This window comes from Tachyglossus aculeatus, chromosome 3 (assembly GCF_015852505.1).
Source record: "Tachyglossus aculeatus isolate mTacAcu1 chromosome 3, mTacAcu1.pri, whole genome shotgun sequence".
Lineage (NCBI taxonomy): Eukaryota > Metazoa > Chordata > Mammalia > Monotremata > Tachyglossidae > Tachyglossus > Tachyglossus aculeatus.
Genome location: NC_052068.1, coordinates 36,679,171 through 36,706,876, shown reverse-complemented (window position 1 = coordinate 36,706,876; position 27,706 = coordinate 36,679,171). Strand labels below are relative to the sequence as shown.

Here is a 27,706-nt window from a genome sequence, read left to right as displayed (position 1 = left end):
AGATGGGAAATTCAGGGTTGGGAATGGGTTTAGGGGGCAAGATGAGAAGCTAGGTTTGTAGATGTACTGCATACTGAGAAGGAAACAGCGTGGGTTTGGGAGTCAGAAGTCGTGGGTTCTAATTCCACCTCCGCCACTTGTTTTCTGTGTAACCTTGGGCAAGCCATTTAACTTCTCTGTGCCTCAGTTACCTCATCTGTAAAATGGAGATGAAGACTGTGAGTCCCATATGGGACAACCTGATTACTGTGTATCTACCCCAATGCTTAGAACAGTGCTTGGCACCTAGTAAGCACTTAAATACCATAATTATTATTATTATTATTACTATTGAAGCACAAGCCTTGGAGTCAGAAGGTCATGGGTCCTAATCTTGCTTCTGTCACTTCTCTCCCAAGCGCTTAATACACTGCTCTGCACATTTGTTGTGTAGGGACCGTCTCTATATGTTGCCAATTTGTACTTTCCAAGTGCTTAATACAGTGCTCTGCACACAGTAAGTGCTCAATAAATACGATTTAATGAATAAATTCTCAGTAAATACAATTGATTGATGCCCAGTAGCAGGATGAGAGGCATCAGAGGAGTCATTCATTCATTCAATCATATTTATTGAGTGCTTACTGTGTGCAGAGCACTGTAGTAATGACTTGAGAAGTACAAGTCAGCAACACACAGAGACAGTTGCTACGCAATAACGGGCTCACAGTCTAGAAGGAGGAGACAGACAAGAAAACAAAATATGTAGACAGGTGTCTAAACTGTTAGAATAAATAGAATTATAGCTATATGCACATAATTAATAACATAAATAGAGTAGTAAATATGTACAAGTAAAATAGAGTAATAAATACGTACAAATATGTACAAGTGCTGTGGGGAGGGGAAGGAGGTAGGGCGGGAGGGTGATGGGGAGGAGGAGAGGAAAAAGGGGGCTTAGTCTGGGAAGACCTCCTGGAGGAGGTGAGCTCTCAGTAGAGCTTTGAAGGGAGGAAGAGAGCTAGTTTGGCGGATGTGTGGAGGAAGGGCATTCCAGGCCAGTGGAAGGATGTGGGCCGGGGGTCGACGGCATGACCGGAGAGAACGAGGTACAGTGAGGAGGTTAGCAGCAGAGGAGCAGAGGGTGCGGGCTGGGCTGTAGAAGGAAAGAAGGTTAAGGTAATAATAATAATAATAATAATAATAATAATAATAATAATAATGGCATTTATTAAGCACTTACTATGTGAAAAGCACTGTTCTAAGCACTGGGAAGGTTACAAGATGATCAGGTTGTCCCACGGGGGGCTCACAGTCTTAATCCCCATTTTACAGATGAGGTAACTGAGGCCCAGAGAAGTTAAGTGACTTGTCCAAAGTCACACAGCTGACAATTGGCAGAGCGGGATTTGAACCCATAACCTCTGACTCCAAAGCCCGTGCTCTTTCCACTGAGCCATGCTGCTTCTCTAGGTAGGAGGGGGCGAGGTGATGGAGAGCTTTGAAGCCAATAGTGAGGAGTTTTTGCTTCATGTGAAGGTTGATAGGCAACCACTGGAGATTTTGCCCAGAGCGTTTCTGTACAAAGATAACCCGAGCAGCAGAGTGAAGAATAGACTGAAGCGGGGAGAGACAGGAGGATGGGAGATCAGAAAGGAGGTCAATGCAGTAATCCACTCGTGGTAGGATGAGAGACTGAACCAACAAGGTAGCAATTTGGATGGAGAGGAAAGGGCAGATCTTGGCAAAGTTGTGGAGGTGAGACTGGCATGTTTTGGTGACGGAGTGAATGTGGGGTGAATGAGAGAACGGAGTCAAGGATGACACCAAGGTTGTGAGCTTTTGAGACGGGAAGGATGGTAGTGCCATCCACAGTGACGGGAAAGTCAGGGAGAGGACAGGGTTTGGGAGGGAAGATAAGGAGCTCAGTCTTAGACATGTTGAGCTTTAGGTGGCGGGTGGACATCCAGGTGGAAATGTCCTAAAGGCAGGAGGAGATACAAGCCTGGAGGGAAGGAGAGAGAACAGGGGAAGAAATGTAGATTTGGCTGTTACCTGTCTAGAGATGATAGCTGAAGCCGTGGGAGCTAATGAGTTCACCAAGGGAGTGAGTATAGATGCTTCACATTTAACGTAACTGTCAAAGCCCCATTCAGACTGCATTGGCTGAAAACTATTATGGCAATCAATCAGTGGTATTATTGAGCATTTAGGGGGTGCTGAGCACTGTACTAAGTACTTGGGAGAGTAATAATAATAATAATAATTGCATTTATTACGTGCTTACTATGTGCAAAGCACTGTTCTAAGCCCTGGGGAGGTTACAAGGTGATCAGGTTGTCCCACGGGGGGCTCACTATCTTAATCCCCATTTTACAGATGAGGTAACTGAGGCACAGAGAAGTTAAGTGACTTACCCAAAATCACACAGCTGACAATTGGAGGAGCCGGGATTTGAACCCATGACCTCTGACTCCAAAGCCCGTGCTCTTTCCACTGAGCCACGCTGCTTCACACCACAACAGAGTGAGTAGATCCGTTTACTACCCACCAGAAGCTTAGAGTCTAGAGGGGGAGACAGACGGTGAAGTATATTATGAATATGTATATAAGGGCTGTGGGGCTAAGGATGGGGTGAATAAAAGGTATCGATCCAAAGGCATAGGTGACGCAGAAGGGATAGGGAATAGTGGAAATGAGGGCTTAGTCAGGGAAGGCCTCTTGGAGGAGATGTGATTTTAATACGGCTTTGAGGGTGGGGCAAGTGATGGTCTACCAGATAAGAAGGAGGGAGTTCCGGTCCCAAGGGAGGATGTGGTCAAGAGGTCATTGGCGCGATGGAGGCAGCAAGACCTTGTGGAAAAGACACAGGCCTGAAAATCAAAGGCCCTGTGTTCTAATCTCACCTTTGATAATTGCTTACTGTGTGACCCTGAGTAAGTCACTCACCTTCTCTGTGCCTCTGTTTCTTCATCTGTAAAATGGGGATTCAGTGTCCTGTTCTCCCTCCTACTTAGACTGTGAACCCCTTGTGGGACAAGAACTGTGTCCAAACTGATAAACTTGCATCTATTCCAATGCTTAGAACAGTGCACTACATATTGTGAGTGCTTAGTGCTTATGTACATCTCTGTAATTTCTTTGTTTGTATTGATGTCTGCCTTCCCAATCTAGACCCTGGGCACATTGTGGTCAGGGACTGTGTCTGCTTATTGTTGTATTGTACTCTCCCAAGTGCATAGTACAGTGCTCTGCACACAGTAAGTGCTTAATGAATCCAATTGAACGAATGAATGAGCAAATGCCACAATAGTAATAAATGGATAAGATCAAGGTTCAGTGACTAGGTTGCTGTTAGAGGAACAAAGCGTGAGGACTGGGTTATTGTAAGAAATCGAAGAGATAAGGTAGGAAGGGGGGAGCTAATAGAGTGTTTTTAAGCCGACGGCGAGGTGTTTCTGGTTGATGTAGCATGGAAGCAGTGTGGCCTAGTGGAAAGAGCACAGGCCTGGGAGTCCGAGGACCTGGGTTCTAATCCCAGCTCCATCCCTTGTCTGATATTTTGATTGACTGATTGATTGATTCTTTGTGCCTCAGTTTCATAATCTGTAAAATGGGGATTAAATCCTACACCCTCTATTTAAATGGAGAGCCCAATGTGGGACAGGCACTGTGTCCAATCTGGATACCTGGTGTCTACTCCAGCACTTAGAATAGTTCTTGGGGCATAGGAAGGGCTTAACAAACATCACCATTTTCATTATTACTGCACAACTGAATTATCACCATCATCATTAAGATGCAGTTATTCAGCACCTAGGTGGAAATGAATTAAGCATATTGGTCCCCCTCCTCTAGGAATTTAACAATCTTTGGCAATTCCGTGGAAGCAGACAGTCATATAAAGAGAGCTAGACAACTAAATAGACAAAATATACCTACGTGTTATATATTAAATTCTAATCCAAATTCAAATTCAGATCCTAACTTCCCATAAGATAGGGTTTGACAGCTAGGAATGGAAGAGGAAATGTGAAATGTGCCCCTTCCTTACCCAAGTGAGAACTTCTTAGTGCCAGCTATGTACAGAACTGCAGCATGGCCTAGATGAAAGAGCACAGGGGGAAATTAGAGGATTTGGGTTTTAATTCCACTCTACCATTTGGCAGCTGGGTGACCCCAGGCAACTTCCTTAATTTATCTGTGCCTCAGTGTCCCCATATGTAAAATGGGGATTCAGTACCTGCACTCCCTCCTACTTAGATGGTGAGCCTGCTATGAGATAGAGACTGTATCAACAGGATTATGTTTTATCTACTCCAATACTTTTTAGAGGGATTGCCACAAAGAAAGTGCTTAATGAACATCATCATCGTTATTGTTATTATTGTTAGAGAGGGGAAAGAGGAAGGCAAAACAGTGTAATGTGAAACTTCCAGCGTGGCCTAGTGGAAAGAGAACAGGCTTGAGAGTCAGAGGACCTAGGTTCTAGTCTCAGCTCAGCCACTTATCTGCCGGGTAACCATGGGCAAATCACTTAACTTCTCAGTGCCTCAGTTTCTTCATCTGTGAAGTGGGAATCATGACTGTGAGCACCATATAACAATAATAATAATGATGGCATTTGTTAAATGCTTACTATGTGCAAAGCACTGTTTTAAGCGCTGGGGAGGCTACAAGGTGATCAGGTTGTCCCACGTGGGGCTCACAGTCTTAATCCCCATTTTACAGATGGGGTAACTGAGGCACAGAGAAGTTAAGTGACTTGCCCAAAGTCACACAGCTGAGAAGTGGCAGAGCCGGGATTTGAGAGATAGACTCTGCCCAACCTGATTAGCTTGTATCTAACACAGCACATAGTACACTGCTTGGCACACAGTATAAATACCATAAAAAGAAAAACACAGAGAGAAAACTGGCTACTCTAAAGCCCCTGGACCAAAGAGATTTACAGAAGAGGAATTAGGTAAGCCGCAGAGCAGGGGATCCAGAGGACTTCACATTAAAGAGGAAGATGGAGAGGGGGAGGGAAGAGGATGAAATGCTCAGAGTCCCACCACCAAGCTCGACATGAACTCAGACAGCAAGAGATTCAGATTCACAAAGTACACTCACGAAGAAAGGACTCCACTGTATCAGAGACGAACCCACCACAGGCTGCCAATTTTTATAATCGGCTCTCAAATCCTGAACTCTACAGGGTGAGTGGAGATGGGTCTCCCACATCCTCCTTGTCCATCATATACACTGACCGAAAGATGGTTGTGAGCAGGGAGTGTGTCTGCTGATTTATTATAATGTACTCTCCCAAGTGCTTAGTTCAGTGCTCTGCACACAGTAAGCGTTCAATAAATACGAAGGAGTGAATGAATGAACATTGTTCCTGATATTGCACTTTTACAACTAACTGCATTTTTATTCATTGAAAGAAAATATACACGCCAGCTAAGTCTTTTTCTCCCTTTTTCTCCCTTCTTTCTCCCCTACTCTTCAGCACTCTGAAAGTGTCTCTCTGCCCAGAGAAATTTCTAGTTCTAAATGACTAATAATGTACTCCAGACCAAAGTACTCTTCAAAAATCAGTGTTCTGCATTAGCACTGCAATAAATATTAACACTCTCCAGCTAAGAAATGAGACCTACAGATGTCAGGTGACTCCTGCATTGACTTCCATTTAAAATCTAATATTTCTAAAAATGGTATTTCTCTCCTATACTTTCATCAGATTAAGCCTTGAACTTCTGGAGTCAACTCTGTTCCATCCATAACAGTGTTACATGCAATTACAGGAAACATTTTAAATTCAGCTAAATCAATTTACCCTTCAACATTCCCCATTATTTAGGGTGGGCAAATTGTACAGTTGATTAATTCCCACTATATTTTTAACATTCCTGATGTATTACTCTGAATGTAGTGAATCCATTTTTCGCTGAGTTCAGATACGCTCACACACTCACACAGGCTGTGAATACTCCTTCATCCTTTGAGGGGCTGGTGTTCTATTTCACAAAGCCTGCATTTCTTTTAGCTGTATCAAGGAAAGGGAGAGAGCCTGATTAACTTCTGGCAAATCGTTCTAGAGACCAAGGGCATTCACACAAGGTGCATCATCTAGTTCCAAGGAGCTATCAAAAGCCCCCTGCAGCTTTTCAATTACCTATAACCAGACAGTCTTTGCTATAGTCAGGTTGAGCAGCTCTGATGCTCATAGTCACCTTGAAAACACCTTGAATACACCCTGAAAAGTGGGACATTTCCTGTTGCCCTGATCTCTCAATAGGTCTTTTCAAATAGATTCACGTATACCTCATTAAAAATAAAAAAGTCATTGCAGGAGTACAGTGGGACTGAAACAAATACTTTTCATGTAGAAAAATTAAGGTCAAATTAGAAAAGCATTGAAGGGAGATGTATATATATCTATATATCTATATATAGATATATAGATAAACACACACACACACACACGTTTTTCATGTACATAATTTTTCATGTAGAAAAATTAAAGCCAAATTAGAAAAGCATTGAAGGGAGATGTATATATATCTATATATCTATATATAGATATATAGATATACACACACACACACACACACAAAATAGAAATCTCAATCCATCAATGGGATTTATTGACCGTTTACTGTGTGCAGAACATTGTGCTAAGCACTTGGGAGAGTATAGTATAACAGAGTTGGTAGACACATTCCATGCCTGCAGTGAGCTTCATGGTAAACATCTGTATTGAGCTTTGGAGTTTCCAGAAAAAACAATATACTTTTCCCTTCTCAGATCAGAGTTCTCATACCTGGATTTAAGAGGAGCAAGTTAAGACCTGAGTCTATCTCCTATATTTGCAACTCCCATTTCTGGGCTTAATTTTTCTCAACTATTCCATGGGAAATAAATTTGGGATAATAATAATAATGATGATGGTATTTGTTAAGTGCTTACTATGTGCCAAGCACTGTTCTAAGCTCTGGGGTAGGTACAAGGTGATCAGGTTGCCCCACGTGGGGCTCACAGTCTTAATCCCCATTTTACAGATGAGGTAACTGAGGCCAGATAAAATAAGTTACTTGTCCAAAGTCACCCAGCTGATAAGTGGCGGAGTCAGACTTAGAACCCAGGACCTCTGACTCCCAAGCTCTTGCTGTTGCCACTACCTAAATAGACCACCAACACATTTGGAAAATAACCTCCCCTTCACCCCGAGGGCTTTGTTAAAAAAAAAAGCTGTACATATTTTCAAAGAATGTATTTATTCATAATAATAATAATGATAATAATGGCATTTGTTAAGCACTTACCATGTGCCAAGCACTGTTCTAAGTGCTAAGGGGGGGGGGGGTACAAGGTGATCAGGTTGTCCCTCGTGGGGCTCACAGTCTTAATCCCCATTTTACAGATGAGGTCACTGAGGCCCAAAGTAATTGTAACTTGCCCCAAATCACACAGCTGACAAGTGGCAGAGCAGGGATTAGAATTATAAATAGATACATATCTACAATTGACCTTCGTAGTCAAAGATGACAGGTAAAGTTCAGCTATGAGTCTGTGTGAGGCTGAAAAAGCCAATGTGGACCCACAGAACCAGCCCCACTGGGCACACAGAAAAGCTTGTCCTTAGTTGTGTTGATTGTGAAGCAGTGTGGCCTGGTGGAATGAGCACAGGCCTGGGGGTCAGAGGACTTGGGTTGTTGGGTAGGGACCATCTCTATATGTTGCCAATTTGTACTTTCCAAGCGTTTAGTACAGTGCTCTGCACACAGTAAGCACTCAATAAATACGATTGAATGAATTGAATGAACGAATAATCCAAGTGCTCTGCCACTTCTCTCTGCTGTGTGATTTTGCACAAATCATTTAACTTCACAGTGCCTCATTTCTCTCATCTGCAAAATGGGGAATTCTTTTTTAATGGTATTTGTTAAGCTTTTACTATGTGACAAACACTGTTCTAAGCACTGGGGTTGATACAAGTGAATTAGGTTGGACACAGTCCCTGACCCACATGGGGCTCCCAGTTTAAGTAGGAAAGAAAACAGGAGAACTGAGGCATGGAGAACATAACTGACTTGCCCAAGGTCAAACAGCAAGCATTTGGGCAGAAACAGAATTAGAACCCAGGTCTTCAGACTCCCAGGCCCCTGCTTATTCCACTAGGCCAAGCTGCTTCTGTGAGCCCACTGTTGGGTAGGAATCGTCTCTATAATGTTGCCAACTTGTACTTCCCAAGCGCTTAGTACAGTGCTCTGTACACAGTAAGCGCTCAATAAATACGATTGATTGATTGATTGATTGATTCTCACTCCTACTTAGACTGTGAGCCCCTTGTGGGACCTTATCATCTTGCATTTTCTCCAGCAGTTAATTCAGTGCTTGGCACAGAGTAAGCACTTAGCAAATACCATTATTATTATTATTTTGTTGCAGTTAATGTTTCCAACGCCTCATGCTGTTTTCTCCTTTGCCCTTCTGTCTCTTTTTTGTCTTTCTCTTTTTTCCAAGAATATTCTTCTGTTGCTCAACTTCCAAATTTAAGACATTCCACTCAATTTTTAACAGAGCCATTTTTTGAAGGTTTGGCCCCCTTAAAATAATCAAACATACGTGGTCAGCCTCTTGAATAAGTCTGCCTTATCGAGGCCAAACTCAGACCCATTTTGCCAAGAGCCTTTATCCAAACACAGACAGATGTTCCATTTTCATTTCCATTTGGCTTGTTCTTCCAATTTATTTCTCGGGTGAAATCGGTTCCAATATTTCTCTTAACTGTGGCATAGAAAGGTTCAAAAATCGTAAGACCTGATTTAATTTAGAATAACACTGATGGAATGAATATAAATGATGATAAAAAGGCAGCTCTACTAAAGGAGGACTTTTTCACCTTGGGGAAATGTGTAGTTTTGCTGTGTGACTTTGGGCAAGTCACTTAACTTCTTGGTGCCTCAGTTACCTCATCTGTAAAATGGGGATTAAGACTGGGAGCCCCACGTGGGGCAACCTGATTACCTTGTATCTACCACAGAGATTAGAACAGTGCTTGGCACATCATAAGCGCTTAACAAATTCCATCATCATCATTATTAGACTACTTAGAATGAGTCTGACCCCTCTCAGTGTCACACCTGGAGAGTTTCCAGTATCACGACTATGGGAGGGAGAGTCAAGCAGAGGCATATCCATTCTATTCCTAGCTTGGTCAGTGGCTCGAAAGTGGAAGGCAATCTGCTACAAGTCAAAAATCCCCTGAGCTGGACAGCAGTAGCATGGGAGAGACTCATTCATTCATTCATTCAATCGTATTTATTGAGTGCTTACTGTGTGCAGAGCACTGTACTAAGTGCTTGGGAAGTACTCGAGGACAGAGACTCAAGTTGACTGTGTGGAAGGAGGCAATGGTACACCACTTCCATATTTTTACCAAGAAAACTCTATGGATATGCCACAAGAACAACTGCAGATGGAAGTGGGCCATTCTGGGAGAGATGTGTCAACGTCGCTATGCTGTCAACTCGACAGCATAAGGCAACAACAACAAGGATGGGTCTGATTTCACAGCAAAATTTGAATACAGTAAATTAGATAAGGAATGAATCCTGCGGATGGTTATAATGCCACTCACTACACGAGCATCTACTCCAAAAACCCCTCTCCTGTTCCTCTTCTCCCAGCTCCTGCCGCTGCCCCATGACTCACTTAATCCAGTCAGATGCCGAAAAGAGGGAGAAGGGAAGAATGGGAAACCGTACCCTCAGACAGTGAGGAAAGGCGAGCAAACCTCCAGCCTTGAGGGAGAACTAGTTGAGAGAGACTGCAGTATGGCAGCAGTGGGGGAGAAGTGAAGTCTCCTCCTCCTCTGTCTGCCCAGCTGCAGCTGCCAATGTTGCACTTCATCTGGCCAGAAGTTCCAGAAGTCCCCAGCATGAGCCAGTTCAGGTATTTTGGTGGTGGCGGAGGCAGCAGCAGAAACTGTTGCCAATGCCCAAGGAGAAGGAAGAAGCAGAGAAGCAGCCTGGCCTAGTAGATAAAACACAGCCCTAGGAGTCAGAAGAACCTGGGTTCTAAGCCCGGCTCCACCACTCGAGCACTGTGTGACCGTGGGAAAGCCACTTCACTACTCTGTGCCTGTGTCTCATCTGTAAAACGGGGATTAAGGCTGGAAGTCCCAAGTGGGACAGGGACTGTGTCCAACCTGATTAGCTTGTATCTACTGCAGTGCTTAGGACAGTGCCTGGCACATAGTAAGCACTTAACAAGTACCTTAAAAAAAAGGAAAGAGGGTGAGACTGGGCAGCTTTTACAGTCCCTCTGCTCCTCCTCCCCTTCCTCCTCCACACTGTCCCCACCAGCCATCCCTTCTGCCCAAGATGACTGTGGCAGTGGCAGAAATTGGCAGCTCTAGGCAGTGCAGTGCCACAGCCTTGCCAATGGACACTGCTTAATGAGTCCCCCTACGTCACTTCTCCCTTATAAAAGTTATGGTATTTGTTAAGCGCTTACTATATACGAGGTACTTTACCAAGTGCTGGGGAGGATACAAGCAAATTGGGTTCGACACGGTTCCTGTCCCACGTCGGGCTCACAATTTCAATCCCCATTTTACAGATGAGATAACTGAGGCACAGAGAAGGGAATTGACTTGCCCAAGGTCACACAGCAGATAAATGGCAGAGCCAATACTAGAACCCATGACCTTCCAACTTCCAGGCCTGTGCTCTACCCACTAAGCCATGGTGGTTCTTGTACTCCCGGGCCCTTGGAGCCTAGGGGCTGGCACAGAAGCCCCTCCTACTCAGCACCACAGTGGAGAAGACAGAGCTAGATCTTAACCCAGCCATGGCAGTGCTGTTCAGAAAGTGATACAAACTGGTCTAATTGCTCAGAATATAAACGTTCTGCCTTTTTCCCCTCCATTTCAGCCCTTGCTATCTGTCTGTAGCTGATTAATAATATTTACTCATTTCCTTGGTGATTCAGTTATTGAGAAACTTACATTTCTAAGTAAGCAGACATTCTTTCAGAAGCATTATTCTGTAGATAACTGACAAGATTCATTCAATCGTATTTATTGAGTGCTTATTGTGTGCAGAGCACTGTACTAAGCAAACCAGCCCAACAGCGCTCAAATTTAAAAGTGACAAACAATCCTCTGCCAGCTACTGTGCCCCTTAGTTAATTGAAGACCCTCTAAATGACCTGGGGTGGGAAAAACTAGAGTATATTGCTCCCTCCCTGGCATTGCACATCAAGTGAACAGGGAGAGAAAACTTCCCTCTGCCTGCCCAAAGGGGAGACTCGCCCCAACTGCTTGGGTGCTGCTGGAACAGTTTTCCCAATTTTCTGGGTCTCCCCCTCATCCCACCAGAGCTGGCTTCTCTCCACAACTTCTGAGACATGCCGGAATCATGGCAACATCCATCTAACTAACAAAAAGTCTACTTAATTAGAACCCAACTGCCCAAGCCATTTGGCCAAAGTCCCCTAAGTCACTTCTTTGTGTCTACTTAGCATTCCACTTCCTTCTTAAAAGGCACTGCCCTGGCCAGACCTGTCCCTAGAGGGATCAATCAATCAATCAATCGCATTTATCAATCAATCATATTTACTGAGTGCTTACTGTGTGCACAGCAATGTACTAAGTGCTTGGAAGAGTACAATATAACAGAATGGGTAGGCACATTCCATTTATTGATTGCTTATTGTGGGCAGAGAACAGTACTAAGACTAAGCCCCCCTTTTCCCAAACTAAGCCCCGCTTTGCCTCACCTCCCCCTCCCCTGCCCATCACAATGACTCGCTCCCTTTTCTCTGTCCCCATTCCCCACCCCGCAGCACTTGTGTATCTATGTACATACCTATAATTCCATTTATTTGTATTAGTGCCTGTTTACTTGTTTTGATGGGTATATAGCTATAATTCTGTTTATTTAAATTGATGATATTGATGGCTGTTTACTTCTTTGATGTCTGTTTCCCCCCTTCTAGACTGTAAGCCCATTGAGGACAGGGATTGTCTCTCTTGCTGAATTGTACTTCCCAAGTGCTTAGTACAGTGCTCTGCACACAGTAAGCACTCTAAGTGCGACTGACTGACTGACTGAATGAATGAATGCCAAGTGCTTGGGGGAGAATAATGTTCAACGTGCATAGACACATTCCCTGCCCACAGTGAGCTTACAGTCTAGAGGCCAGAGCATGTTGGAGGAGGAGCTAGCCACTGTGTTGTACATCATTGCCCTTTTCCTTTTCTCTCTCTAACCCACCCCAAGCCCCAGAGGTCCCAGAAGACAGTAGGGAGAAGGCTCTGTCCTAGGATGACTATATTTTGGGGAGCTCAAAGAGGGCCTCCAGTCAGAAGGGAAAACAGTCTGAAGCAGAGAGAGTCCAAGAGTGGTGCAGTGAGAAGAGGGAAAAATCCTGTTTTGCTGCTGCCTCTCTGCTCTTCACTACAGGATTCCCGTTCTGCCTTCGCTGGCTGGATCCAGCCAACGTTACTATCGGGCTCCCTGCAGCTGCTGCGGTAAAGCCAGAACATGAGTCCAGAAGTGGAAAGCAGAGAGTCAGCAACACAACTGGACTTTTCTGAGAAGCAATCCTAGGAGCAGCGTTGGGTAGAATGGAGCAGAGCAGCAGCGGCAGCAATAGGGCACGGTCTCCACCAGCAGGCCCAAGCAGTCACAGGGAAGGAGAAAGCGTTGATCTCCACAAAGCAGCATGTTCCCTCTGGCCTGGAATCCAGCACGACGACCAGGGGACACAGCAGCTTGGACTCCCATCACCTCTTCTGACCCTAAGATCAGGAGAGGCGAGGGAGACAGACAGGCCACCATCTTTAAGCTGACTGTAAGCCCATGGTAGGCAGAGAATGTGTCTGTTATATTGTTGTGTTGTACTCTCCCAAGGGCTTAGTACAGTGCTCTGCACACAGTAAGCACTCAATAAATACGATTGATTGATTGATTGCCCTATTAAAATGGATCTGACCCCTCCTCAGAATCCTAGCTTTATTAGTCCAGGAGGTGTTTGTTCTCCAGGGACAGGAGATCCAGAACTGCAGAATTCAATTTCCAGCACAAAACCTGCCTGTTCTGTTCCTCCCCACCCATACCCCTGCTTAAAGTTGGCCTCAGAGGGGAGTCTGCACAGCTCTACCTCTCAGAGAAGAATGGGGTGGAAAAACTGATGATACCCACCCTAATCCTGACACTAGATCCCCCCTCCCCCAACAGGAAACCACCACTGACAAGTCCAGAAGTGGCCCTTCTCCAGGGGCTGAAGATGTGCAGGTTGAGCCTGCTGATGGGACTGTGGCTATGGGAGGTCTGACCTACCCATAGTATTAAAGTCCCAGGTCTTCTTGGTCCCACAATCACAGCAAAGTCAGCAACCAGCACAGAGCCCTGGGCTCCCAGAACCAGCCTCTGCATGGAGCAGCAGCCCCCATCTAACCCTCCTCCCCAACAAACCTAACCCCATTCATTCATTCCATCGTATTTATTGAGCGCTTACTGTGTCCAGAGCACTGTACTGAGTGATTCGGAGAGGACAATACAGCAATAAACAGACACATTCCCTGCCCACAATGAGCGTACGGTCATGTAAGTGCAAACACACACACACACACACTCTCTCTCTCTCTCTCTCTCCCTCTCCCTCTCCGTCTCCCTCTCCCTCCTTCCCTTCAGGGGAAGCAGCTTGGCTCCATCTCTCCCTTATCCCACAGATCTGAAAGTGCAACTGGAGCCCTCACTTTACCCAGCAAACCTAGGGCTTGGGATATCCCAACTCTGTCTATGATACATCCCTCCCTTCCCCTTTAAACTTTCACAAAGTAAGGCCTCAGAGGAATGCTTTCTAGTAGCAGGGCTTAGAAGAGAGACTGTATAAATCGGAAGGAATTCCGCAAGGCTGGAATTCCAGAGTGGCTGGGAGTCAGAAGGACCTGGGTTTTAACCCTGTCTCCGCCACTTGTCTGCTGTTTGACCTTAGGCAAGTCACTTCACTTCTCTGCGCCTCAGTTACCTCATCTGTAAAATGGGGACTAAGACGGTGAGCCCGTGTAGGGCACAGACTGTGTCCAACCTTATTACTTTGTATCTACTTCAGTGCTCAGAACAGTGCCTGGCACATAGTAAGTGCTTAAATACCATTATAAAAAAAAAGGATATGAATTTTTTTCTCACTACATTATTAGCTTTTGTGGGCAGGGCTTGTGTCTCCCTACTCTATCGCTCTGTTCCAAGTGTTTAGTAGAGCGCCTTGCACACGGCAAGCGATCAGTAAATACCATTGATCCATTCTCTGGACTGTAGGCTCATTGTGGGCAGGGAATGTGTCTGTTTATTGCTATACTGTACTCTTCCAAGCGCTTAGCACTCAATAAATATGATTAGCACAGTACACATTCAATAAATACGATTGAATGAATGAATTAATTCTCCATTTACCACCCTCCCAATTTCTCAACCATCACCCTGTTCCTCCAAGTCTCCTTCTGAAATCCACAAAGACGAGCCCTTTGTATTTAACCAGGAAGCAAAGCCCAGCCTGACATAAACTCTAGCCAATTACCAATCAATCATTCAGTCATATTTATTGAGCACTTAATGTGTGCTGAGCACTATGCTAAGCACTTGTGAAGAGTACACTATAAAAATAAGCAGACACATTCCCTGCCCAAAACGAGCTTACAGTCTAGTGGGGGTTCATATATAAGATGCTGAGGGAAACTGATTAATAATATGCTTAAATATCATGGAAGCCAAAATAACTCTTTTAGGTGAGTCAGACTGGAAACCTCTCCCTAACGTACAAATGGCTTCAGTTCCCAGTGCCAGGGGTTATTGAATAGAACTAAAATTGATTAAGTTTACATCTCCTTCAAGAGGCCTTCCTCGATTGAGTCCTCTTCTCCGTCACTCCCGCTCCCTTCTGTGTCACTTACGCACTTGGATCTGAGCACTTGATAATCACCCCACCCTCAGCCCCACAGCACTTATTCATTCGATCGTATTTATTGAATGTGTACATATGTACATGTGTACATATCCATATGTACTTTTGTATATATCCATAATGTGTTTATATTAATGCCTGTTTCCCCCTCTAGACTGTAAATTCTATGTGGGCAGAGAACCTATCTACCAACTCTATTGTAGCGAACTCTTCCAAGCACTTAATTCAGTATTCCACATACAGTAAGTGCTTAATAATTACCATTGATTGATTGACAGAACATCAGCTCTGTCTATATGCAAACTAAATGCAGCCAGGTAATGATCGTAATGTGCTTTACCTACTTTGGGCAAAAATAACAATAATAATAATCATCTTCTGGAGCCCTGACTCCTCTCCATTTCCCCAGCTCAGCCGGCAGGTTTGCTTGAAAGCATCAAGAAAAATGGAGAAGCAATTTTTTCCCAACACTGGAATGGACCGGAGAAGTTTCATACAATGAGAAATGCCCTTGAATTTGTGGAAATGACCTTCTGCCTTAGGAACTGGGAATTGTTTCACTAAAAAACCATAAGAGGATTACCCTTTTGGCAGCTAGTCCTGCGGTTGCATCAATTACGAGTCCTCAACTCCAACATGGAGAGCTCGACTCACAGAAAAACACAAAAAGCCAAAGGAGACCGAAAGAGGAACTCCATGAAAGAAAAATAGTATCCTTTTAACAGCTGGGTTAAAGCATATAGCAGAGAAGCAGTGTGGCTTAGTGGAAAGATCACAGGCTTGGGAGTCAGAGGATGTGGGGTTTAATAATAATAATAATAATGGTACTTGTTAAGCACTTACTATGTACCAAGCGCTGTTCTAAGCGCTGGGGTAGATACAGAGTAATCAGGTTGTCCCACCTGGGGCTCACAGTCTTTATCCCCATTTGACAGATGAGGTAACTGAGGCACAGAGAAGTTAAGTGACTTGTCTAAAGTCACATTAGAACCCATGACCTCTGACTCCCAAGCCCATTCTCTTTTCATTAAGTCAAGCTGCTTCTCTAATCCTGGCTCCGCCACTTGTCTGCTGTGTAGCCCTGGGCAAGCCACTTAACTTCACTGTGACTCAGTTACCTCATCTGTAAAATGGGGATGAAGATTGTGAGCCCCATGTGGGACGACCTGGTTACCTTGTATCTACCCCTGCGCTTAGAACAGTGCTTGGCACATAGTAAGCATTTAACAAACACTATTATTGTTATTATAGCTTAACTGATCGTTTGCCTCTGGTTTCTGTTTGGCCCAGACTATTTCCAATGAACTGTTGCTGTTTTCGTGTCATTTTTCACGCAGCGTCCCATATCATTGCTAACCTTTAAAAACCATTCTCCTCAGAAATAATTAATCAGATGTGCCTAGTGTCCTTTCCCTTATTCCTCAACACTCATTACTTGGAGTACTCACAAGAAAACAAGTATTCAGATTTCAGCGGTTTCCATTCTCACCAGGAGCTCTGATGTTTGAAGATGGGCCTCGCAATCAGTTTTAAATAGAGCTGGGTAATGGGGACTCTGAGGTACCGCTCTTATGAGTCAGTGACAGGACAACCAGTCTCCACCATCTCACAAATGGAAAAGTCTCTTTCTTATATATCCCCTACCCATTTGGAGATGAATGGCTCACTGCCTGGTTACATAACATCATTCATTCATTCATTCATTCGCATTTATTGAGTCCTTACTGTTTGCAGAGCACTGTACTAAGTGCTTGAAAAGTACAATTAGGCCACAAATAGGGACAATCCCTCCCCAGCAACGGGCTCATGATGATGATGATGATGATGATGGTGTTTGTTAAGTGCTTACTATGTGCAAAGCACTGTTCTGAGCGTTGGGGGGATACAAGGCGATCAGGTTGTTCCACGTGGGGCTCACAGTCTTCATCCCTATTTTACAGATGAGGTAACTGAGGCACAGAGAAGATAAGTGACTTGCCCAAAGTCACACAGCTAACAAGTGGCGGAGCTGGGATTTGAACCCATGACCTCTGACTCCAAAGCCCATGCTCTTTCCACTGAGCCATGCTGGTTCTCTGATGCAGCTGCTTCAGCCCACTGTTGGGTAGGGACTGTCTCTATATGTTGCCAATTTGTACTTCCCAAGCGCTTAGTACAGTGCTCTGCACATAGTAAGTGCTCAATAAATGCGATTGATGATGATGATGATCATGATCATCATCATCAACGGCTCAGTGGAAGGAGCACGGGCTTGGGAGTCAGAGGTCATGGGTTCTAATTCCAGCTCCGCCGCTTGTCAGCTATGTAACCTTGGGCAAGCCACTTAACTTCTCTGTGCCTCAGTTACCTCATCTGTAAAATGGGGATGAAGAATGTGAGCCCCACGTGGGACAACCTGATCACCTTGTGTCCTCCCAGCGCTTAGAACAGTGCTTCACACATAGTAATAGCTAACAAATGCCAACATCTTCTAGACTGCGAGCCCACCTTCTAGACTGTGAGCCCATTGTTGAGTAGGGATTGTCTCTACCTATTGCCGAATTGTACTTTCCAAGTGCTTAGTACAGTGCTCTGCACACAGTAAGTGCTTGATAAATGACTGAATGAATGAATTTATTGAGCACTTTACTAGGTGCAGAGTTGGCAGGCATGTTCCCTTTCCACAATAAGCTTCCAGTCCAGAGGGAGAGATTTGGAAGGTGAATTGTGTGCATCCAATTGCCCTCAATTTCCATTTTTGGGCCTCTCCTGCTCCTGACAGAGCTGGTTCTAGATATTTGGTGCCCTCTGGCAAGTCCCCTGGGCTTACCAAATTGGGAGGGGGAGAGTGAGGGTATGAAGCCCCTCTCTGGCCCATTTCCAGGGGGAGAGAATGGAAGAAAGAGTGTAAGGAGATCGAACTACTGGTTTAAGGAAAAAACCCTTAAACTTATTAACCCACTTCCTCTGACCTCCTGACTGAGCCCACAAGGCACTGTTTCAGGGGTCCCGCCCCACCGATGGGTACCCAACTGAGCCACTCCTCCCACTTGCAAGGGAAAGTGTGGAGGCCCTGAAAGCACCATGCCTTTAAACTGCAGTGCCGGATGATTGCCTGGTTCTCCCACCTCTAAAACCAGCTAGAATCCCTCTGCCTCTGGCTCTGCTCTTGCCTCTGCCTCTGCCATGGTTGACTGACTTCCAGCGAAGGCACCCTCCACAGGAAAAAGAGAGCTCTTTCTTCGGTTGGTGACCATCAGCGGCCCTTTGAGTTTTAGACTGAAACGCTTCACGCTTGGCTCCAAAAATGGTTCACTGACTGGATTGTCAAAATGTTCTCATAACAGGTAAAATGCCAAGGACATTTTTTTACCTGTCTCCTATCCTAACAAAGAAGCATAACCTACGATAGCCTATTATTACAGTGCATAGTTTGATTTTGCATGTTTTATCTCCCAAGTATGCACCTTGACAAAACAATAAAGTAAGCGGACAATTTTAACAGTGCCAATCATCACAGGTGCTCACCTCATGGGGTAGGTGGCTCGCAGAGATTTTTAGGTGGAACACACTAAGACTAGCGCATCCCAAATCTCTGACGAGGTATGAGAGTTTCCAGTCGGGGTTGAAAGGCCCCCAACTGATTGCTTGTACTAAGCACTTGGGAGAGTACACTATAACATTCCCTTCCCATAACAAGCTTACAGACTAGAGGGAGAAAGAGGGAACTTCGGGATGATTCACTCTCTATGAATACATTTGGTGGCGATATTTTCCAAATACAGTCCAGCAGGGACACGAGTGGCAGAGACGAGGGAGCGAAGGTAGCCCCGTCCAAAAGGTAACCCTGTCTGTACAAGCCCGCTAGATCTTTGAAGTTTTTGTTCCCTCCCAGTCCTCTAAAATTCCTGCCCCGCTTTTGCCCCCGACACTCAAAATGAAAAGTTGGCCCTTCTTCATTAGATTGTAAATGCGGGGAGGTAAGGGATCTTCTTCACCAACTCTACTGTACTTCCCTGAGTGCTTAGTACACTGCTCTGTGCCCTAAAGGCTGTAAGCTTCTCAAGGCAGGGAACCATATTCACCACACTGCAGGGTGGCTTAGAGGAAAGAGCTCAGGCTAGGGAGTCATTAGGTCATGGGTTCTAATCCCAGCTCCACCACTGATCAGCTGTGTGATTTTGGGCAAGTCACTTAACTTCTCTGTGCCTCGGTGACCTCATCTGGAAAATGGGGATTAAGACTGTGAGTCCCACGTGGGACAACCTGATTACCTCGTATCTAACCCAGTGCTTATGACAGTGCTCGGCACTTGGTAAGCACTTAACAAATGCCATTATTATCATTATTTTACTCTCCCAAGTGCTTAGTCCAGTGCTCTGCACCTAGAGAGCTCCTGAAGGGCAGGGTCCCTGTCTACCAACTCTATTACATTGTACTCCCTCAAGCACTTAGTTCAATGCTCTGAACACAGTAAGTGCTCAATAAATACTTGATTGATACTTGCTTAAATAATCAATTGATGGTCCCAAAGCACCTAACGTTGGTTTCTACAGTCTGCCTACATTGTGTAGAGCTGTAATACACTAAAGAGCCCTCTAGTGCTCTGAAATAGTGTTCCTTCCAAAGTGCCTAATCGTAGCAGGGAATACCTAGGCTATTTTCATTATTCTCCAATCAATCAATAACATTTATTCATTCATTCACTCTTTCAGTCGTATTCAATGAGCTCTTAAAGGCAAAGCACTGTACTAAGCACTTGGGAGTGTCCGATATAAAATAATAAGCAGACACATTCTCTGCCCACAACCAGTTCTTACCGTGGGCAGAGCTCTGTACTAAGCACTTGGGAGAACTAACTAAGCACTTAGGGAAGCAGCGTGGCTTAGGGGAAAGAGTACTGGCTTGGGAGTCAGAGGTCCTGGGTTCTAATCCCGACTCTGCCACATCAGCTGTGCGACTTTGGGCAAGTCACTTACCTTCTCTTGTGCCTCAGTTACCTCACCTGTAACATGGGGATTAAGACTGTGAGCCCCACATGGGACAACCTGATTACCTTGTATCTACCCCAACGCTTAGAACAGTTCTTGACACATAGTAAGCGCTTAACAAATGCCACGCCATGCCCTCCATGCCCAGTCTGATCCTTGGAGACATCAACATGGATGTCCCTGGTGACTCCTCTGCCGCCTGTCTTCTATCACTCCTTGACTCCACCAACCTCCTGCCCCACCCCGCCTTGCCCACTCACCAACTTGGTCACACCCTCGATCTCAACATCTCTTACTGCTGCACTATCTCCACCCTCACCAACTCTGAAATCCCTCTCTCTGATCACAACCTTCTCACCTGCCTCCTCACTCACACTCCTCCCTCCTGTAAATCTACTTTACTACCCCACAGGGACCTCCGCTCTCTCGACCCCACCCATCTCTCTCAACGCATCACACTCCACCTGGTCTCCCTATCCTCTCCACCCACTCTTGATGACCAGATTACTGCTCTCAACTCCACCCTCTCTACTCAACTCACTCACTCCCCTTTCCCTTCGCCGCTCTCGCACCACTAACCCACAGCCTTCAATCACTGCCACTGTCCACCTCCTTTGCTCTTATGCTCGAGCTGCTGAACGCTGCTGGCGAAAGTCTAAACACCAAGCCTCCACAACATCGCCAAGATCCGCCCTTTCCTCTCCATCCAAACCCTACCTTGCTGGTTCATTCTCTCATTCTATCCCGACTGGATTACTGCATCAGTCTCCTTTCTGATCTCCCATCCTCCTGTCTCTCCTCACTTCAGTCTATGCTTCACTCTGCTGCCCGGATTATCTTTGTACAGAAACGTCCTGGGCACGTCACTCCTCTCCTCAAAAATCTTCAGTGATTGCCTATCAACCCACGAATCAAGCAAAAACTCCTCACTCTCGGCTTCAACGTTGTCCATCCCCTCGCCCCCTCCTACCTCACCTCCCATTTTTCCTTCTCCAGCCCAGCCCGCACCCTCCGCTCCTCTGCCGCTAACCTCCTCACTGTACCTCGTTCTCGCCTGTCCCGCCGTCGACCTCTGGCCCACGACCTTCCCCTGGCCTGGAATGCCCTCCCTCCACACATCCACCAAGCTCTTCCTCCCTTCACCGTCCCACTGAGAGCTCGCCTCCTCCATGAGGCCTTCCCAGACTGAGCCCCTTCAAGGCCCTGCTTCCCTTCAAGGCCCTGCTGAGAGCTCACCTCCTCCAGGAGGCCTTCCCAGACTGAGCCCCTTCTTTCCTCTCCCCCTCGTCCCCCTCTCCATCCCCCCGTCTTACCTCCTTCCCTTCCCCACAGCACATGTATATATGTATATATGGTTGTACATATTTATTACTCTATTTATTTATTCATTTATTTATTTTACTTGTACATTTCTATCCTACTTATTTTATTTTGTTGGTATGTTTGGTTCTGTTCTCTGTCTCCCCCTTTTAGACTGTGAGCCCACTGTTGGGTAGGGACTGTCTCTTTGTGATGCCAATTTGTACTTCCCAAGTGCTTAGTACAGTGCTCTGCACATAGTAAGCGCTCAATAAATACGATTGATTGATTGATTGATTGATGAGGCCTTCCCAGACTGAGCTCCCCTCTTTTTCCTCTCCTCCTCCTCCTCCCCTTCCCATCGGTCCCCTCCCTCCCTCTGCCCTACCCCCTTCCCCTCCCCACAGCACTCGTATATATTTGTACATATTCATCACGCTTAGTTTTATTTGTACATATTTATTACTCTATTTATTTTATTAATGATGTGTTTATAGCTATTCTGATGGTATTGACACTGGTCTACTTGTTTTGTTTTGTTGTCTGTCTCCCCCTTCTAGACTGTGAGCCCGTTGTTGGGTAGGGACTGTCTCTATACGTTGTCGATTTGTACTTCCCAAGCGCTTAGTACAGTGCTCTGCACACGGTAAGTGCTCAATTAATATGAATGAACAAATACCTTCATCATCATCATCATCACTTGGGAGAGTTCAATATAAAACAATAAACAGACATTCCCTGCCCACAACCAGCACTTACTGCGTGCAGAGCACTGTACTGAGCATGGGAGAGTACACTATAACAGCGTTGGTAGATACACTCCCTTCCCACAACAAGCTTCGTGTGCAGCACTGTACTAAGCACCTGGGAAAGCCCAATATAAAACAATAAACAGACACATTCCCTGTCCACAACCGGCACTTACTGCGTGAAGAGCTACACTGTAACAGATAGATACAGGTAGATACATTCCCTTCAGGCAATGAGCTTACAGAATAGAGGGAGCTTGGAACCTTGGGATGATTAACTCTCTATAAATACATTTGTCGGCGATATTTTCCAAATATAGTCCGGCAGGGACACGAACGGCAGAGGCGAGGGAGCGTAGGTAGCCCCGTACAAGCCGCCGACACTGTAATCAGTTCCTTCGCTCTAGGTTCTCATTCCTGAAATCTCAGGCCCAAGACTCGACGGGAGACTCCAAAAGTTAAGAAGAGAGAAATGTACCCATATTATGTGAATCAAAAACATTTTCTTAGAAACTTTAGAAGGGAAAAGAAAGAGTTTGAAAAGCACAGTAAGAATCTTTCCATAGGGGGTTTTCGATTCATGTGTTTCCCTTTCAAAAACAGCAAAGAACTCTTGAAGCTAAAATGATTCTACAGGCCAAAGGCCTTGATTTTTTGAAGCTGTGGAGATCTTGCCCCGTCAGAAACCTGGCTGATTTAAAGAGTTCCAGCAGAGGAAATAAAGCATTCCCTAACACGACTTAAAATGTTGCAGCCCCTCCCACTTAGACCGTGAGCCCCCTGCCCCTTCCAGTTATCACCCTACCTCCCTCCTCCTCCTCCGAATCTGTGTTCCCCTTGATGATCATGTATTTACCCCATTATTTGGAACAATGGTTGACACGGAGTAATCATTTAACAAGTACCAGTGGAAAGAGCCCGGGCTTGGGAGCCAGAGGTCATGGGTTCTAATTCCGGCTCCTCCACTTGTCTGCTGTGGGACCTTGGGCAAGTCACTTCACTTCTCTGTGCCTCAGTTACCTCATCTGTAAAATGGGGATTAAGCCTGTGAGCCCCATGTGGGGCAACCTGAGTACTTCGAATCCGCCCCGACCCCAGCACTGAGAACAGTGCTCGGCACATAGTAAGTGCTAAACAAATACCATCATTATCGTTATTATTATTAACAACTTTTCTGTACCTCAGCTCCCTCATATGCAAAGTGGGGATGAAGAGTGTGAGCCTCACGTGGGGCAACCTGAGTACCTCGTATCCTCCCCAGTGCTGAGAACAGTGCTCGGCACATAGTAAGCGCTTTACAAACACCATCATTATCATTATTATTAACCTCCTTGTGCCTCAATTCCCTCATCTGTACAGTGGAGATGAAGACTGTGAGCCCCACGTGGGGCAACTTGATGAGCTCGTATCCCTCCCCATCTCTGAGAATAGCGCTTGGCACATTGTAAGGGCTTAAAAAATAGCATCATTATCATTATTAACTTCTCTGTGCCTCAGTTCCCTCATCTGCCAAGTGGGGATGAAGAGTGTGAGCCCCAGGCGGGGCAAACTGAGGACCTCGTATCCCATTCCATGGCTGAGAACGGTGCTTTTATCATTGCTATTATTATTATTAACTTCTCTGTGGCTCAGTTCCCTCATCTGCCAAGTGGGGATGAAGAGTGTAAGCCCCACGTGGGGCAACCTGAGGACCTTGTATCCTCCCCAGTGCTGAGAACAGTGCTTGACACATAGTAAGCCCTGAACAAATACCCTCGTTATCATTACTATTCTTATTATTATTAACTTGTCTGTGGCTCAGTTCCCTCATCTGCCAAGTGGGGATGAGGAGTGTGAGCCCCACGCGGGGCAACCTGAGGACCTCGTATCCCACTCCGGGGCTGAGAACTGTGCTTGGCACACAGCGCTTAACAAATACCCTCTTTATCATTGCTATTATTATTATTAACTTCTCTGTTAATAATAATAACAGAGGAGGTGATGGAGAGCTTCGGGGCTCTCCATCACCTCGCCCCCTCCTACCTCACCTCCCTTCTCTCCTTCTACAGCCCAGTCAGCACCCTCCGCTCCTCCACCGCTGATCTCCTCACCGTACCTCGGTCTCGCCTGTCTTGCCATCGACCCCCGGCCCACGTCATCCCCCGGGCCTGGAATGCCCTCCCTCTGCCCATCCGCCAAGCTAGCTCTCTTCCTCCCTTCGGGGCCCTGCTGAGAGCTCACCTCCTCCAGGAGGCCTTCCCAGACTGAGCCCCTTCCTTCCTCTCCCCCTCGTCCCCCTCTCCATCCCCCCCATCTTACCTCCTTCCCTTCCCCACAGCACCTGTATATATGTATATATGTTTGTACATATTTTTTACTCTATTTATTTATTTATTTTATTTGTACATATCTATTCTATTTATTTTATTTTGTTAGTATGTTTGGTTTTGTTCTCTGTCTCCCCCTATTAGACTGTGAGCCCACTGTTGGGTAGGGACTGTCTCTATATGTTGCCAATTTGTACTTCCCAAGCGCTTAGTACAGTGCTCTGCACATAGTAAGCGCTCAATAAATACGATTGATGATGATGATTAACTTCTCTGTGGCTGAGTCCCCTCATCTGCCAAGTGGGGATGAAGAGTGCGAGCCCCAGGCGGGGCAACCTGAGGACCTCGTATCCCACTCCAGGGCTGAGAACAGTGCTTGGCCTATAGTAAATGCTTAACAAGTACCCTCGTTATCATTACTACTATTATTATTATTAACTACTCTGTGGCTCAGTTCCCTCATCTGCCAAGTGGTGACGAGGAGTGTGAGCCCCACGCGGGGCAGCCTGAGGACCTCACATCCCACTCCAGGGCTGAGAACCGTGCTTGGCACATGGTTAGTGCTTAACAAATACCCTTGTTATCATTGCTATTAATATTATTAACTTCTCTGTGGCTGAGTTCCCTCATCATCAATAAGCACGATTGATGATGATGATGATCTGCCATTTGGGGATGAAGAGTATGAGCCCCACGCGGGGCAACCTGAGGACCTTGTATCCCACCCCGGGGCTGAGAACCGTGCTTGGCACATAGCGCTTAACAAATACCCTCGTTATCACTGTTATTATTATTATTAGCTTCTCTGTGGCTGAGTTCCCTCATCTGCCAAGTGGGGATGGGGATGTGAGCCCCACGCGGGGCAACCTGAGGACCTCGTATCCCACTCCAGGGCTGAGAACGGGGCTTTTATTATTGCTATTATCAATATCAACTTCTCTGTGGCTGAGTTCCCTCGTGTGCCAAGTGGGGATGAGGAGTGTGAGTCCCACGTGGGGCAACCTGAGGACCTCGTGTCCCACTCCAGGGCTGAGAACAGTGCTTGGCACATAGTTAGCGCTTAACAAATCCCATCGTTATCATTACTATCATCATTATTATAAACTTGTCTGTGGCTGAGTTCCCTCATCTGCCAAGTGGGGATGAGGAGCGTGAGCCTCACGCGGGGCAACCTGAGGACCTCGTATCCCACTCCGGGGCTGTGAACAGTGCTTGACACATAGTTAGCGCTTAACAAACACCCTCGTTATCATTTACTTCTCTGTGGCTGAGTTCCGCCATCTGCCAAGTGGGGATGAAGAGTGTGAGCCCCACACGGGGCAACCTGAGGACCTTGTATCCTCCCCAGCGCTGAGAACAGCGCTTGGCACATAGTAAGCGCTTAACAAATCCCATCGTTATCATTACTATCATTATTATTATTAACTTGTCTGTGGCTCAGTTCTCTCATCTGCCAAGTGGGGATGAGGAGCGTGAGCCCCAGGCGGGGCAACCCGAGGACCTCGTATCCCATTCCGGAGCTGAGAACAGCGCTTGGCACATAGTGAGCGCTCGACTAATAATAATGATAGCATTTATTAAGCGCTTACTATGTGCAAAGCACTGTTCTAAGCGCTGGGGGGTTACAAGGTGATCAGGAGCTGTCCCACGGGGGGCTCACAGCCTTCATCCCCGTTTTACAGACGAGGGAACTGAGGCCCAGAGAAGTGAAGTGACTTGCCCAAAGTCGCACAGCCGGCAGTTGGCGGAGCCGGGATTTGAACCCATGACCTCGGACTCCTTTCCACCGAGCCACGCTGCTTCTCTAATAATGGCATCTGTTAAGCGCCCACTCTGTGCAAGCACCGTTCTAAGCGCCGGAGGGGGATACAAGGTGACGAGGTTGTCCCACGTGGGGCGCACAGCCTTCATCCCCATTTTACAGGTGAGGGAACCGAGGCCCAGAGAAGTGAAGTGATCTGCCCAAGGTGTCACAGCTGGCAGTCGGTGAACCCGTGACCTGTGACTCCAAAGGCCGGGCTCTTTCCGTTGAGCCACGCTGCACCCCGGTCGTCGTCGCCGTCTTGTGGGTGGCCGTCGGGGGTGGCCGTCGGGGGGGAGGGGGGGTCCGGGGCGCCCTGACCTGTCGACGCTGATGAGGCAGAGGGTGAGGATGGAGGCGGTGCAGCAGGTGACGTCGAGGGCGATGAAGACGTTGCAGAAGAGGCGCCCGAAGACCCAGCGGCCGCCGATGAGGTCGGTGACGCTGACGAAGGGCATGACGGCCACGGCCACCGACAGGTCGGCCAGGGCCAGCGACACGATGAGGTAGTTGGCGGGCTGGCGGAGCTTCTTCACGCAGCAGACGGCCGCCACCACCAGCCCGTTGCCCGCCGCCGTCAGCAGCGGCAGCAGCGTCAGCACCGCCCCCACCGCCGCCCGCTCGGCCGGCCCGTGCGGCTCCATGCCCCACCCGCAGCGGGACCCGTTCGGACCCGCCGACGACGGCGGGGCGGGGGGCGACGGCGGACCCGGCGGACCCGGCGGACCCGGCGGAGGCCCCGGCGGACCCGGCGGCGGCGGAGGGGGGGGGCGGCGGACCCGACGCGGCCGGCGGCGGGCGCGCCAGGCGCGGGGACCAGGACGCCGACAGCATCCCGCCGCCCGGGGGACGGACACCTGCGGGGAGGGCCGGGAGGAGGAGGAGGAGGAGAAGAAGAACACCGGGCTGATGACCCTGACCCTCGACGGCCGCCCCCCGACGGACACCCCGCAGGCCCCGCAGCGCCCCCTCCCGGCGGGGCACACTACACAGCGGCGCCCCCTCTAGGAAGGGCAGGGCACCCCGCGCGGCAGCGGCCCCCGCAGACGGCAGGGCACCGCGCTCGGCAGCGCCCCCTCCCGGCAGCTCACTGCGCTCGGCAGTGCTCCCCCTGACCCTCGACGGTCACCCCCCCCGACGGACACCCCGCAGGCCCCGCAGCGCCCCCTCCCGGCGGGGCACACTGCACAGCGGCGCCCCCTCTAGCCAGGGCAGGGCACCGCGCGTGGCAGCGGCCCCCGCAGAAGGCAGGGCACCGCGCTCGGCAGCGCCCCCTCCCGGCGGGGCACACTACACGGCGGTGCCCCCTCTAGGCAGGGCAGGGCACAGCGCGCAGCAGCGCCCCCCGCAGACGGCAGGGCACCGCCCTCGGCAGCGCCCCCTCCCGGCGGGGCACACTACACAGCGGCGCCCCCTCTAGGCAGGGCAGGGCACTGCGGTCGGCAGCGCCCCCTCCCGGCGGGGCACACTACACAGCGGCGCCCCCTCTAGGCAGGGCAGGGCACAGCGCGCGGCAGCGCCCCCTGCAGACGGCAGGGCACCGCGCTCGGCAGCGCCCCCTCCCGGCGGGGCACACTACACAGCGGCGCCCCCTCTAGGAAGGGCACAGCGCGGCAACGCCCACCACCAAGCGGCAGGGCG

General features: G+C 47.6%; 1 protein-coding gene across 2 annotated transcripts in view; it reads right to left on the bottom strand.

Moving 5' to 3' along the window:
- HTR7 (5-hydroxytryptamine receptor 7) overlaps positions 1-26,723 on the bottom strand; it is a 77,575-nt gene extending 50,852 nt beyond the window's left edge. For both annotated transcript variants that reach the window (XM_038743924.1, XM_038743925.1), the window contains exon 1: positions 26,387-26,723. In XM_038743924.1, coding sequence (XP_038599852.1) covers positions 26,387-26,709 — 323 coding nt within the window. In that variant the 5' untranslated portion in view covers positions 26,710-26,723. The remainder of the gene's footprint in view (positions 1-26,386) is intronic.
- Between the last annotated feature and the right edge of the window lie 983 nt (positions 26,724-27,706).